General features: G+C 31.3%; 1 protein-coding gene across 1 annotated transcript; it reads right to left on the bottom strand.

Annotated features, from left to right (window-relative positions):
- Positions 1–202: 202 nt before the first annotated feature.
- LOC143080677 (glutathione peroxidase 1-like) lies at positions 203–9,109 on the bottom strand. The gene is made up of 2 exons (XM_076256653.1): positions 8,285–9,109; positions 203–926 (listed from the first exon to the last, which is right to left on the bottom strand). Exons 1-2 carry the CDS (start codon positions 8,477–8,479, stop codon positions 462–464), a joined length of 660 nt encoding a protein of 219 aa, XP_076112768.1. The 5' UTR covers positions 8,480–9,109; the 3' UTR covers positions 203–461.
- Positions 9,110–15,722: the final 6,613 nt, after the last annotated feature.

Raw genomic sequence — 15,722 nt, 5'->3', positions numbered from 1 at the left:
ACAGTAACATCTCAAATGAAATGTCTGCATTATTGTCAGGACTATATCATTTTACTTATCACTGAAATAATTAGAAATTAACATGATTGAAGAAGTTTGCTATTTATGTAATATAAAGGGACCAAACATAATGACTCTTCGTTATTCGTCCTTTTGTGTTCAGTTATTTGTGTATGTCAATCATAAAAAAATAACTACGAAGTATTCAGACTATTTTTTTTCTCAAGCATTTCATAAAAAAGTCCCTGTATTATAAAAGTGTCTATGAAGCCGAGAATATATTTTGTAAAAAAATATAGTTTGCATAAAATATATATTGCATGGAAATATTGTCATTATGAAAAGACTTTGACCCAAGTCTATGCATACGCAATTTTTGTCGATGTATATGATTATTAAAAGATAGTATAAATATATCCACAGCTTTCTCAGTATTCTTTTTCACATACATAATTTATGAATCAGTGATGAACAACATGAAGATGTTCCTTTGGCTGCTTTGGTATTCGTTTAAGTTGTATTTCTATATCTCGTTTGATTTGTTCGAATGATGCTTTTTGTGTATAACGTTTTACTGGAGTTCCATCATGCGATATAATAAATTTCTCATAGTTTCCACTAACGTCATGGCGCGTAACGGGATCCCAGCAAATAAATGTATGATCTCGCGAGATTTGACAGTCGTCGTCTGCTGGATACGGCTGTTTCATTTTCAAAAATTCATAAATCGGGTGACAATCTGATCCATTCACTAAAACTTTAGAAAACAAAACGAATCTAGGCTCAAATTTTGACCCTGGTCGTACATAGTAGAAGAACGGTGACATTTCCGTGTTCTCCAGTGGTTCCAGTTTTCCAAGTTGATTTGAGGGAAACACAAGAACCACCAGTCCTCTTGTTCCACAAGTACTGACAAGTTCATTCAGCTGAAAATAAATAAAATACGAACAAATAAAATGTTTGTAATGATAATTACTTATCTAATACAACGGAATTTATATATTTATTTTTACATAAGAAAAATATTATTTGCTATAACCACTATTACCTTACATTTCTAGGAATATGATTTGTTAAAAGCGACCTCGTGGAGATCGTGTATATTTCATATTAGGTTAGTAGGGAGGCGGGGCTTATTTCAATACACGGTAAGTAGCGGATTTACGACTTATGCACTATAATATTTAATTATTTAAAAGTATTGAAAGTTCTGTTTAATATTGTTATATCAAGGTTGTTGATAATAGATATTTATCGTTTACATTAGTTTTTGGTGAAAAACAATTGAAGAAGGTTCTTAAAATTGAACACTTGAACACTTTAATACAGAAATAAGAAGATGTGTTATGATAGCAAATCAGACAACTTTAGTCTAAATTAATCAAATAAAGATAGTCGGTAAGATACATTCGTTACATAGTGTGCTAGTGACCTAAAATGATATATACAGGGTAAGTAAATTCCATATGGGGTTCGAGCTTCGCTTTCATCCCATATGGAAATTACTAACCCTGTATGTATCATATTAGATCACTCACACACTATGTAACTAATAGTACACCCCAAAACCCACGCACGTTTATTATCGGTCAGTCAGTTATATTGTTAACCCTTTTCACTGAACGAAAGGACGAATCGAATTATAGTTGATGTATGGTTCAAGCGAACAGATCAAACGGTTGTTTTATGTGCCAGGAGGAACCACATCAACCGTTTAAGCGAGTTGCTATCATGTGACAAAAACATCATGGATTTATCATTCAACGCCATATTTAAGTTACCATACACATCATTTCTTAGTTCGCGCTTTCTGTACTTGATTTTTTAAAAGAAATTATATATTATTAAAGACAAGTCATAACTTTTGATACATATACATATGTTTAGTTTATAGCTTATACTTTCAGTATGAAGATTTACAGACAAGCCAATGGTTGGAATTTTTGTATGCAGTATGTTGCGTGAAATGCCAGTAATTCTGTGGAACGCCTTGTATCAAACTTTTTGAAAACTGCTGTTTAATGTATGCACAATCAAACACATATCACTGTATCCAATTGAATAAAAATGCAACTAAGCTAATAAGTCATAAAATAAACAAGAACATTATTTCATCGAATTTGAAACTACCATTACAATTTATTTAAAGAAAAATCATTTAATAGGCCCCACAATGTAAACATGTTGATTTTTTATGTTACAGAAAGTAATATAGCAATATACGGTTACGAAATCAATACATTTATCGCTTTCATAAGGAAGAAATGTTAAATTATGCAGCGCTTTATGCACATTCAAGAATGCTAAAGTCAAATATTGTTTGTTTTTAAAATCGAATTTTAATGTTTAACAAGAGTAAATATTTACTGTCAATATTAATATAATAACAAGATTTTAATAGCACAAGCAAACAATGTTATCGAAAGTATTCATAATCATACAGATTTCAAATTAAGGTAAACATTAAATTAAAGTTAAAAAAAAAATCTGCATCTGCGTACTAACTTATAATACAGAAATGTAAAAAGGACTACATAATTATGATCCTTATGATAAATTATAAATTTAATATGTTATTTTGTTTACACTGTAGCTGCAAATTCTTAATAATTTTGAGCAAAACGTGTATTGTAAACATACAGAATTTCGCAAACCAGCATAAAATAAGATGTTTTTTTACGTATGGATTCAATGTGGAAACCGCGTTGATCTAATGCATTGCAGCTTCTTAACAGGACTTAAAACTAATTTTAAGGCAACCATCACAAGCGTGTTTTGTATCAGTCATGATAAATACCTGTTCACAAATATCATTTTTTGTTATTGAATCATCTAATAAAACCAATATATAAATAATATGCACGGAAGAAATTTTTGTATTGGTATAAACTTAAAAAGAACAACGATTTGGTTAAACAGCATAATCAATCCAATGACATTTAACTGTTCTTTTAAGATTTTAAGAGTCAAAGGTGTAATTTAACAAAAGGAAATCTAATTATCGAAATAAAGACTATGTACAGTATTACTAACCCGGTTCAATTACTTTAATCGTGTGAACCTGTTATAGATCAAGTTCAAAGTACGAGAGAAAAAGAAATTTACATTATCAATTCATCAATATATAAAAACAATGAAAAAAATAATTAAATTATTAGCAGTGAAATTAACTTGTCGAAGTCATGAAAAAAGGAATAAAAGAAACAGGATATATAAATGCTCCCCATTACGTATTGTTGTGTTCATTCACAAGAGTTGACATTTCTATGTAAGTCACTCACTTATGACATTCTACTAATATTTGACTTATACTTCATTTCAATATTGCGCTAAGAATAAATAAGCAATTGAAGTGCAACTTTCCAAATGTTGAAAAGAAACGTTTAATGTCTGTCATAGTGCATTTTTTTTATATCCACGTAAAATATTTATCGGGGGTAATATGACTATGATCAGATATTTTGTTCGGTTTCGTATTAAGGGCATACGATAAAGTTACAACACTTTAAAAAGAACGTTGACATGGTTAGTTACTTTGACCTGAGACTACTATAACTGCAGTTGTAGTAGCTTTTTGGTATATTTGTACTGTATATGGATCATCCTATATATTATTATAACTCAACACTACAGACCGAGTGTCATAGAGGCGAGCCACTATATTGATAAACATACGACCTTCAACAAAGAGCAAATACAAATTGAGAATGGAAATGGGGAATGTACCAAAGAGACGACAACCCGACCATAGAACAGACAACAGTAAAAGATCACCAACAGGTCTTCAATGCAGCGAGAAATTCCCTCACCCATACAACATAGCTAGCTATGAAAGTCCCCGAAATGTAAAACAATTCAAATCAGAAAGTCTTTATGGATAATGGCATGAGTTTTGTACAAAACAATTATCGAAAAAAAAAATATGATAAACATCAGTCTGTATGTAAAACAACTTGCTTGTATAATTATGTAATGTTTATTAGTAAGAAACAGCATATGAATGGAATTTATAAATAAATAATCTCGAATAAATATCTAATTTTACTTTCTTAATAAATCAAATTGATGTGTAAAACAGATTAAAAACCCTTATGTAATTTGAATCGTTTTACCATCTGATAATGACTAAGTTTACAATGTTACAATTGTTCTATTTGTACTGATATATCAAAAAGGTATTTTCTCATGGCAGAGACATTGATTGTTTGACTTTTTAAAAAACAGATATATAATGCATTTTATGAAATATTCATCTACACGTAACCACCCAAAAAGCTTTAGCGTACAATAACAGTGTTTCTTAGTGAAAAGTTTACGTTAATCAATAAGTGCAACACAAAACAATACATTCCATAGGATGTATATATATTTAAATAGAGAGATCAGTTATTCTTTGTATATTTCTATAGAATGTACTACTTACTGTTATTTACATTTATATGACTTATTTAATATGATGTAATGATTTTTGTTATAAACATCTGAAAGTTGATTAAATGGTTTGATATCTGAACTTACACCAATATTTTATCAATACACCACACACGGAGTACAGGCAACTTTAAATTCTTTGAATCACCGAGATGCATATTTCCTCTTTGTAATATATAAAGGCGTTTTGTAAATTGTTTTGTATATACCTTTGCAATGTTAATGATAATAGGATAAAAGTAAACGACCTAATAATAATAATGTGTGGATACTAGTATATCAAGACTCCTTAATCAATCAATCAGTCAGTCAGAAATTTGGCAATGGCTGTTCATAAGTGTTCAATGTAAATAATTTTCCATATGACCAGGAAACTGAAAGGATTACTGAGGATAAGAAAAAAGGTAATTTCTTGGTCTTTTTTATCGGTAGTGAACCGGTATCCCTTAAAAAGTGTGATGTCTGTTTGGTTGTTCGGGATGTAAAAATTCGCAGCAAGTTCTGGTCACAATAGTGATGAGTTAAAGCAGATGCATTTTAACATGTTAATGCCACACTCTCGGTTATTAAGGAACTAAGCAACAACTCTATGAAGGAACCGTAGAAGGTCTTTTGCAAGGCTAATTTTCTGTCTCTCTCTATTCTTACCTAATTGACCATTGTCATCCCAAATTATTCACGCAGCCTCCTGGTCGACCAACATTGTATTTATTGTTAATTATGTGTTCTTGTCCGAAAAAAAGGCATAAAATGTGCTACTAGACGTAAACAAAATAATACATATACAATCAATCCTACGATCAACTAAAGAGCAGACCTGAATTGGAGTTCATACAGAAAAACACATACAGAGGCCGTCTCCAACAAAACACACGATAACGGGGTTAAAATATTTACCTTGAATTATTTTTTAGAATGGACGTATTTTTGATAAACATATCATTTTCCCTGACGTGTAAATAGCCCATTGTCCATTATTTGTATATTTTGAGAAATAGGTTAATCCACATTGAACGATGATAGATATGTGATAGCACTGAACTTGTCCTAATATTAAAATATTATGAAACCTTTGGATACTAATTTCAAATATTTACTTTTGGTGAATACCTATCAATCTGAGCATTCAATATTAAAAAAATATTTACCCCTTGAATTGAACTGAAAACAGTCAACGATATATGTATAAATGTTTTAAATTTAGTGATACTTCGTCCAACCAAAATCAGAATGCATTAAGGATTCTTTAAATAAATGTTTCCTTTTAGTTGCATTTACGTCAATAATTTATTGAAAAGTAAGTGGTCCTTAAAAAGTTTTTTATTTATTTTGCAAGTTCCGTAGTAACATCAATTGTACATTCACATATGCTTTGTGAATCAATTTCCCTGACGTACGACCATACAGTAACGTATGCGTGAAAGAAGTCTTAGCATTTTTAATTATTTTTCTACAATCATTTATATATTTGTTTGGTTTTACTCTACGTTTAGGTGCCCAACAATAACTTCTTTGATGATGCATAGTATCATTGTTTGTCTATCGAGACTAGGTATCAAACCAGATTTAATCCATCATTTTCTCTATCGAGACTAGGTATCAAACCAGATTTAATCCACCAATTTCTGCTGTGAAATTTGTGATTAGTGATTGTTCCGTTTTGAATTTTCCTCGTAGTTCGGTATTTTTTGTGATTTTACTTTTCATTCGAAATTTTATTATTACTATAACTTGTGTAACTTGTATAAGTACTATGTAATACCTATAATAACATATTTCCATGCTACCACCCCCCAGTAATTATGATGCAATCGATATAAATTTACAAACTATATTTTCTTTTTTAAACGAATATTTGAGATCACTCAATTATTTAGAACAAATGTTATTAAACAATAATTTTTTTTTATCACAGGACGCGCGATGGCAAAGCAGTAAACGGATGATATGCGATACAAGAAAACAAAAGTCACAGAACTACACAGAGCAAACGGATCGTATTAAAACTGAGAGTCAACCAGCAATGAAAATGTGAGGACAATGCACTATATAAGTACCAACGTTTTCCATGTGTTAGTATTTAAAATCTCTCTTTCTTATTTTTTTTTGCATCAGTTCTGTTACCGTTAGTTTTGCTGTCCGGTGTTTGTTTGCTTTTATGATTTGCAACAAGGAGTTACATAGTAAGACTACAGCAAATGAAGATTAATGTTCGGAGTGACGAACTTTAAACAAAACCCGGCAAAAAGATATCGCATTAATCTTCATATGGTGCGTTAAATCATCATTAATATGAACATACACAATAACGATCATTAAAAACAAATAGTGACTGCATTATAAACTTATTTAGCCAAACATTAAGCGACTAAAGTCAATTAAAGAAAACATACTTATAGGATTCATTTTCATTTTGCACCCTTATGTTCGTTCGTAAGTAGGATGTTATTATGAAAAGTGTGTATAAAATTAGATCACACACAACTTTGATTTCAGGATTATTGGCTGTCATTATAAACTTATCAAACTTAACATTTAACATTTATATGTGTTGCTAAGCTAAACAAAAGTACGTCTTCTTCATAAAATTGTTTGTTTTGTGTTCCTTTATAGTTTTGTTATTCTAGGTTGTAAGTAACCAACCGAAGTTTGTTTGAAATGTGATCGCATAATACTGTGGAAAAAGTCATCGGCGATACCAAACTTATAATTTGGTACAAGAACATAAAAACAATTCGTATGTCGGATGTTATTATTGCAAGAACATAAAAACAATTCGTATGTCGGATGTTATTATTACAAGAACATAAAAACAATGTTATTATAATAAAAAGTGTGTATAAATCAAGATCACACACGACTTTGATTTCAAGTCAAATGGCTGTCATTATAAACTTTATATCAAAATTAAATTTATACGTGTTGCTAAGCTAAATAAAAGTTCATCTAATTCATGGAATTGTATGTTTTGTGATCCCTTACTTTTTTTCTTATATTATTCTTGGTAATAAATTATCCAAAGTGATCACATACTATTTGGGAAAAACTCATATCGATACGAGGCTGATAATTTGTTACAAGAACACAACAAACAACTCATTATAATATATAAGATAAAAACAAAAACAAAATACCCAGGACTACTCTAACATAACGGTACTTGAAATTCAATATTTGTTCAACTTGAGATGCATTGCGTCTTATCCCTGTCATTTTATGCAAGTTATCTTACTGTAAATATTAATATGATAGTTTTATTTACTATGCACATAATCTTAAACTTGATTCATAAGTGTTATGACTACAATTTATAACGCATTTCTTAAACAGTCGGTATATATTAAATTATACGACATCATAATCCTAGCCAACAGCATGTCTGAAATGAAAAAAAATGTTACCCTTCGAAATTGATAGCTTTGATAAAATATTTAAACAATTTGCGCCTGAAAAAACATGTATAGTTATGATTTATAATATTGCCTATGGTTTGTCGTTTTCTTATGTGTTGTTTGGTGTGTTCATTTCTTTTAAACCTCATTTTAGGTCGACCTGATTTTTGTCATGAATTCTTGTCCGATCATATTCTATATAAACTTTGGTTAGTTATACCTAAACAGTGACACTCAAACACAGTGAGCGCGAAAAAAAAAAAAAAAAAACCTCGACGATTTTTAGAAATATACGCACTTTAACTTTAGTTTAGCCATATGTTCTTGATACTGGTACCGACCTAAAATATACTAAATATGTTATTTAAAAAACCTTTTTTAAAACTACAAATGTTTCTTTCGTTCCTTAAGCATCAATCGATTGCTGAAAGACACCTCTTTAATGTATAAACCAAAATCACCTGTAATAATTCCTTTTTAGTATTCTTGTCACAGCTCGCCATGTTAACCACCAATGTTACTTTCCCGTCATACTTAGAAAACTGTTCCATTTTACCATTAGAAAGTACAGCTGACAGTTCATAGAAAGATGAAACACATGACATCGGTATCAGCTTCCCACATGACGATGCCGGACTATGATTGTGGTTGTTCATCTCGAAGTTCTGCCAGAATTTCAAACTATATAAGGAGCTACCACATCAAATGAAGACGAAGTTTCTTTTATTTTAAAATGTATCTTCTCCCATACAGTTTCAAAGTGTAATTTTCCTTTTGCCTTTTTGTATTCTTTGTTTCAGTACTATTGCAGTCCTTAAAATTTCTATTAATATTTCTCTGTAACAGAGTCAACTTAAGTAATTGAGTTGTATATCTATGACACCACTGTGTGTTTATTAATTATTCCATGTATCACTAAAGTATTCAATTCAGTATATTTCAATATACTCCCATTATACTTTTGCTTCCGCTCGATACAGTTTCTACAATATATATATTTTCTCTTAAGTGGAAAATCAAATCACGACTTCAAACGTCCTCTCATATCAAAATTTTTCTATTGATCGAAGATTTTATTTCATACAAATTTAAACAAGATGTAAATCCTAGACCTTTCAGCACAGATAAAAATTTAATCCCGTAATGAATGTATACAAGTTCTTTCAGAAATAGCCCAGGTGAATCCTGTTATATATGTTACCTTTTATTCATACTCTAAACCAACCTATGCCATTTCTCGATCATCTATAAAGTTTCCATCTTGATGGTAAAAATCTATAATACCTATATAAACGACAGGTGTATATAGATATTTATTGTATATGAGTTTAACGATACAATTATTTGACATTTTTAGTAAAACTTGATTTAAATATATTTCATAGAGATCGTAGCTAAAAGGAAATAAGAGAGTTGTTTATAACGTTAAATAAGTACTTATTGGACGACCTGATATGTTACAGGCATTTTTATTTATTCGGTCATTATTGTTTTTAAATATTTGTTATTGTTTTAAGTATATGTAAATACTATATGTTAAATATTATGCCATAAAGTTCTAGTGATTAAAATATTGAATAACAAATAAAAAAGGTTTTATAACAATAAGAAAATGTAAGTACATTTGTATATATTTGACACAGCCATCACATGAAAAGTGCACATTCGATTGAATGTTGCATTATGCACAAATCGGAAGCGTCTATTCTATTTTGAGTTTTTCTCCAGTTTGCACACAGAAAGAGGAACTGTGAACTGGACTCTCGTGAATATGACAAAAAGTTTTCTTCTTTGTTTATATTTTTTAGGAATCCTTCAATTATTGAAAATAAATCGCAGTTTGATTTTTAAGAGAGAATCGTTAAAAATGTTGAAAAGTTTCATACAGCTATTTTGGTGCAATTTTTGGAGTAAATACTATCCATTTGAGGTAAAACCATGTTAACCAACGTAAAATGTATAAAAACAGTATACTAAATTATTTGCTCCAATGAAGTATTACACATATATATTTCATTCTACTTCCATGGTTAGTCTAACTAATCTGATTTAATCGTTTTCATTAAAAACCTAATATGAAATAATCAAATTTACCGGTGTACGTTTCATTACTCAGCGTTCATAGTCGTGTTTGGGAATATTTATTAATTGATTATAGTTTATCGTGCAAGATAACAAATCCTTGATCCTTTAAATTCCTTTGAAAAAAGATCGTATACCCCCTGCCAAACTTTTCATGTTTTATCGACCAAAATGATATAATATTTCAATGAAATCAAATAATTATTGCGTGATTGCAATTTTATTACTTTCGATAAGTTTTGTTAGGTACAGGCGGATACCTTTAAAATAGAAGTATATAAGTTTATTTCTGACTAAATGAAAATCAGACATTAATCAATCTAAATAGATTTTACTGTAATTTTATATTCACGATTATGTTGGTCATAAAGACTCTCTGCTATTGACCAGACTCGAAGGGTTTCTGGGGTATGCACATATTGTCACCTAGACACCTAATGCTAAATGGGGTCGGTGTGAGGAATGAATATATCTAGTCAGTCACGTACGTTTCGACTGCGAACGTTAATACCGATGCCTCTTCAAAAGAAAGTGGCACAGTATCTGCACGTTAAACTAACTCTTTGATGGATCCGACTAGCAAACAGTCTAATGCATTATTTCCGCCCCTTATCTATCACCTCTTTTTCTGCGGCAGTCTAATTTTCCAGTACTTTGTACCGGTCCTGCTACTTTTGCATAGCATAACTATTACATGCATCAACTGGCAAATTGTTCTTTTCTCAGTATGCATTAAACGTTAACATAACTAAAAAGCAAAACACATATATCAATATAAAAAGTAAGATCACAAAAATACTGAACTCCTAGGAAAATTAAAACGAAGAGTCCTTAATAAAATGGCAAAAATCAAAAGCTCAAACATATCAAAGGAATGGATCACAACTGTTATATTCATGACTTGGTACAGGCATTTTCTGTACGAAAATGATGGATAGAACCTGGTTGTATAGCTAAATAAACCTCTTACTTGTATGAAATAAAAGGTTTGTGACATTTACCTGATGTTTTACCAATAGATTATCCTTTACTGAGTTTTTTTTTTGTTTTTAATGCATGTGTTATGATGATATATCTGTTTCCGAAATAAGTGTTTGTGACCATAGATCAATATATCAGTTGTGTTTCAATTGTAATAACGATTTTCTACGGTAAAATATGTTTTCCCCCAACAAAACAGAGTTAATTATAATGCGTGAATTTTTAATATTTTTATGAAATCACCAATAGCGACTATCATAAATTTCTCTTTTTTGTTTTGACCAGCATTGAGTGACACGATAGTGTTATATAGTGGAACTGAAATTACTAACCAATCGCAGCACCTAATATAACCCCAGATATTTTTTTAATATTTAGTTTAATGTTGTGTAAAGAGTAAAATCACAAAAATACCGAACTTTGAGAAAAAATTAAAACGGAAAGTCCATCACCCAATGACAATATCAAAAGCTCAAACACATTAAACGAATGGATATCAAATGTCATATTTTTCACTTGGTAAACGCATTTTCTTATGTAGAAAATGGTGGATTGAACCTGGTTTTATGGTTAGCTACACCTATCACTAGTATGACAGTCTCATAACATTCCATTTTATTGACAATAATTTATGACAAACAAACAGACATACTAGGTAATGTTTTGTGGACTGTTAGTCTCTTTATTGGGGTTTTTGGATCAGCATGTAGTTTGTTCTATCTTATATGGCTTTATTTTCACCTTTGTTTTCTTTTTTCCTATTTTTATTTATATTATCCAAATATTGAAATGCCTGATGGAACGGGTATACGTACTCTTGAGACACTCGATTTGTAGTCGAGTGGTTTTCTTGGCTTTAGTAGACACAAATAAAACACTTCTCAGGTTTTAGATGCTAATTTATTACGACATCAAAAACTTGTAAACAAAAGACCCTGTTATTAAATATAAATTTATAAACAACGGTTCAAGAATAATAGCATGAGTACAATGAGAACTCAATGAATTTCCAATTAAAAAATTTATACAATCTGTTAATACTTTCTCTTATTTTGTTATTCTAACAAAATATCAATGTAATCTAATTGAATTAAATCGCTTATTGATTTTACACTATTCAATTGTATAATAATGTCTTGAAAATACAATTACATTTAAAACTAGATTCTACACGAAACAAACTAAATAGCTAATGTTAAGCAAAAGCAAAGCAATTAAAATAAGCATAAGCAAACAAAATAATAAGCATTGATAGCAAAACATATATAATCCAACTCAATGCTTACCTCACACTTAGATGCGAAGGTCAATAATATGGGATGGAATATACAGTACATAGTAACGCCTGAATATAAGATAAGGAAAATGCACAATTACACTAATACACATTTTGTACATGAAACTTTACTTTTTGTTTATATTTACTAGTTTAATGAAAAATACTACCCAGATAGTTTATATTAATATCTTATGGTTTTAAATATTAACTCATAAACGTTTTTAATACTTTTTATGGTTTTTAATTATTTAATCAATTTAGCTGTATTATCCGTCAGTCAATCAATCACTCATTTCAAATACACTAGAATTATTAATTAAATGACAATTAAATATATGTGAGTAATCATAAATACCTAAATGAGGAATATGGTGACAAAGTAACACAGTGGCTGAGTATAAAGACTTAAATGGACATCAGAATATAAATTATGTTGAGCTTAGAATCGTAAACATCATTGACAGACATTATGGAACTACATAATGAACTGAGAGCTTTATTGGTAGCAATGAAGTTGGATGGAAAAGAGCAGGAATGGAAATTCACCGCCAGTTCTGACCAAGTACCGGTTCAACTCACTTGGATCAAGGCCAAGGAACCAGATACTGCATCTAGGAAACTTGAGTCGGCCCTGAAAAGCAAGAACAAGCCACCATCTACCAGGAGACGCAACGCTAACCGTTACGCCCAGTGGATGGCCAACAAAACAGCCGTTGTACCTGCTGCTCAAAATCAACAAACCACCAGCGTAGACCACTTCACGCAAACCGAGGCAAGAGACAACATAGTCTGTTAAGTACTTACACCAACAAAGTACAAAGGGGAACCAGTTGGGGTTGTAGTCAATAAGGATATTGTCGTCAATCCTTACAACCCAAAAAAGGCCTGCCATCGCCTGGTATTCTACACCTCCACAAATGACAGAGGCAAGCGCAGTATGATCGACTTCGATGAAGGGTTTGACATCATCGACCCAGACCTACTGCGCACACCACCACACACATCGCCCGTCATCTACACTGAATCGAAAGAGGCAATACAAACAGCCATGATAGCAGAACGACCTGATACTCCATACCAGCCACAACAACGCAGTCGGAGTAAAATGAAGGCCAAACGACAAACAGACACCGGTCTGTAAATAGTTTTTTTCAGTCCGCAATGTCCAGACAGGATAGCCGGACGTAAAACATCCACATAATATCATCAGACCTGTAATAGGCATTTTTATTATTCAGTCAGATGCAATTATTGTTTTATATTAGTAATATCTATTACCATAACCAATTTTATATAAATTATATTACACTAACTCAACTGGTAAATGCAGCATTATTTGTACAATCTTTGGAAAGCGAAAAAGCGAACCTCTGTCAGCTTTTACCATGTTTCGTAAACAGGGCCAAACCAGAGGTGACTGATGGCCTAAATTTATAACATTTGTTTTTATAACCAATATTTAAAGTTGCCTCCCTCCGCTCCATTTTGGATGTTCTATATCCAGCAGTGGCGTAATTTACACGTTTTGAATATACACCACTTTAAACCTCCCAATTGATACGATATTCCCGTGATTGCATTTCCTATTATGATTTTCTTGATAGAGGGTTGTTGCTCACAAGGAAGCTATTAAATCAAGAGTTCCAAATGGTGAAGTTGAAATCATCTCTTCGTAAATTTTACGGACATCATCTCGAGTTGGTTGACCGTTATGGAATAACCCTTTCACACATGATATCGAATATGTTCCTTACGTCGTAACTACAATCCCCTTCGCTTTCATAAATGTGACCTACCGAATTAGACTATTAACCGGATTTGTTATCTCATAAGCAACACGACGGGTGCCACATGTGATGCAGGATCTGCTTACCCTTCCAGAGCACCTGAGATCCCCCCTATTTTTTGGTGGGGTTCGTGTTGTTTTAATTCTTTAGTGTTCTCTGTTGTATTATGTGTACTATTGTTTATCTGTTTGTCCTTTTCATTTTTAGCCATGGCGTTGTCAGTTTATTGTCGATTTATGAGTTTGACTGTCCCTCTCTTATCATAGACGCAAATTTGTCCTTTTCTATATGCCTTTTTATGTTTCTTTGACACATATATGACTTGACTCTGAACTTATATACATCCCCGTATTGTGTTATTGTACTATGATAAATCGTGTATTCTTGTCTTTTAAGTTTCGCTAATATGCTTGGTCTATAAACCATTTTGTGCTTCTTTGTTATATATTTGTTGGGTTTAAAATGATAAAATTATAACACAATGTTGACTTTTTTATTTATAAAGTCTATTTGTTTTGTTCATACATCGTTGTCAATAGAATGGAATTTGATGCGACTGTCATACAAGTGAGAGGTTTAGCTTGCTTTAAAACCAGGTTTGATCCACCATTTTCTACATAAGAAAATGCCTGTACCAAGTCAGGAATAAGGCAGCTGTTATCCATTTGTTTGGATGTATGTGAGCGTTCGACTTAACTATTTAATTAGGGACTTTCTTTTTTGAATTTTCTCTGGATCTCAGTATTTTTGTGATTTATTCTTTTTAATATTTACTCACTTCCTACATTAACCTTAATTCTCTCGAAACCAGGAGTTGCATAAGGCCTCCACGCTGTTATTTCACTTGTTATGGTATACAAATGTCCGGCGTCCATCTGTCCGTCCGTCTGTCATTTTGTCCGTCTGTCTGTCTGGCGTAAACATGTCGAACTGTAACTTGGGAACGACTTACCCAAGTTTCATGAAACTTAATATAGTTGTTTCTTATGATGGTCAAACTATCTGTATACTTTTTGGTGAAAATAAGATTTAAACTTTTTGGGTTATTGGACTTTGTAACTTAAATAGGGATGCGTTTTTTTCACATGTCGCAACGTATCTCAAAGACTATTTATGATTTTTGCTTAAAACTTTACACACTTCTTAGTTATATCAAGCTAAAGATCTTTATACATTTTGGTGATGATTCAAAATTTTATTTTTGAGTTATTGAGTATTTTGTAAAAAAGGGGGAGGGGGTTTTCACATGTCGCACCGTATCTTAAAAAGGATTTATGATTATTGCTTAAAACTTTATACATTTCTTAGTAATGTTTTTTATGATCTTTCTTGGGCATTGGTATTGTACAGTATTAACATTCTTTTCGTCAAGGTTTGTGAGTTTCCATGTTTCACACCCATACAATAATTCTCGCTTCAAGCTATTGTTTTTAATCTGATATTTTTAAAAACCAAATCAAAAGTTGTTGAAAAAAATTGAAAACAACACGCTTAATAATTTCTTGCGTCCGAAGCGCTTCCGAAGGAAACACCTAAACGAACTGTGACTCAAACAGTAATTTATATATTTAATAACATTTATGTTAGCAATTTTTTTCTGCACCATATGTGAATTTTAACAAAAAATATCTCTTTGGTTATGGTCGAGGCAAAATATGTGAAAATGCAAACCTAATACAAACTTTTAAGAGCTGAATACACCAAAAATACCTTATGTACAGCCAAAACCGGAATTCCTTGATTTTAAAGGATATTCAAACTTTTATATCA

The sequence above is a fragment of the Mytilus galloprovincialis genome, chromosome 6 (genome assembly GCF_965363235.1).
Source record: "Mytilus galloprovincialis chromosome 6, xbMytGall1.hap1.1, whole genome shotgun sequence".
Taxonomy (NCBI): domain Eukaryota; kingdom Metazoa; phylum Mollusca; class Bivalvia; order Mytilida; family Mytilidae; genus Mytilus; species Mytilus galloprovincialis.
Note: the sequence above shows the minus strand (reverse complement) of the source record. Positions and strands in the feature narration are given on the sequence as shown.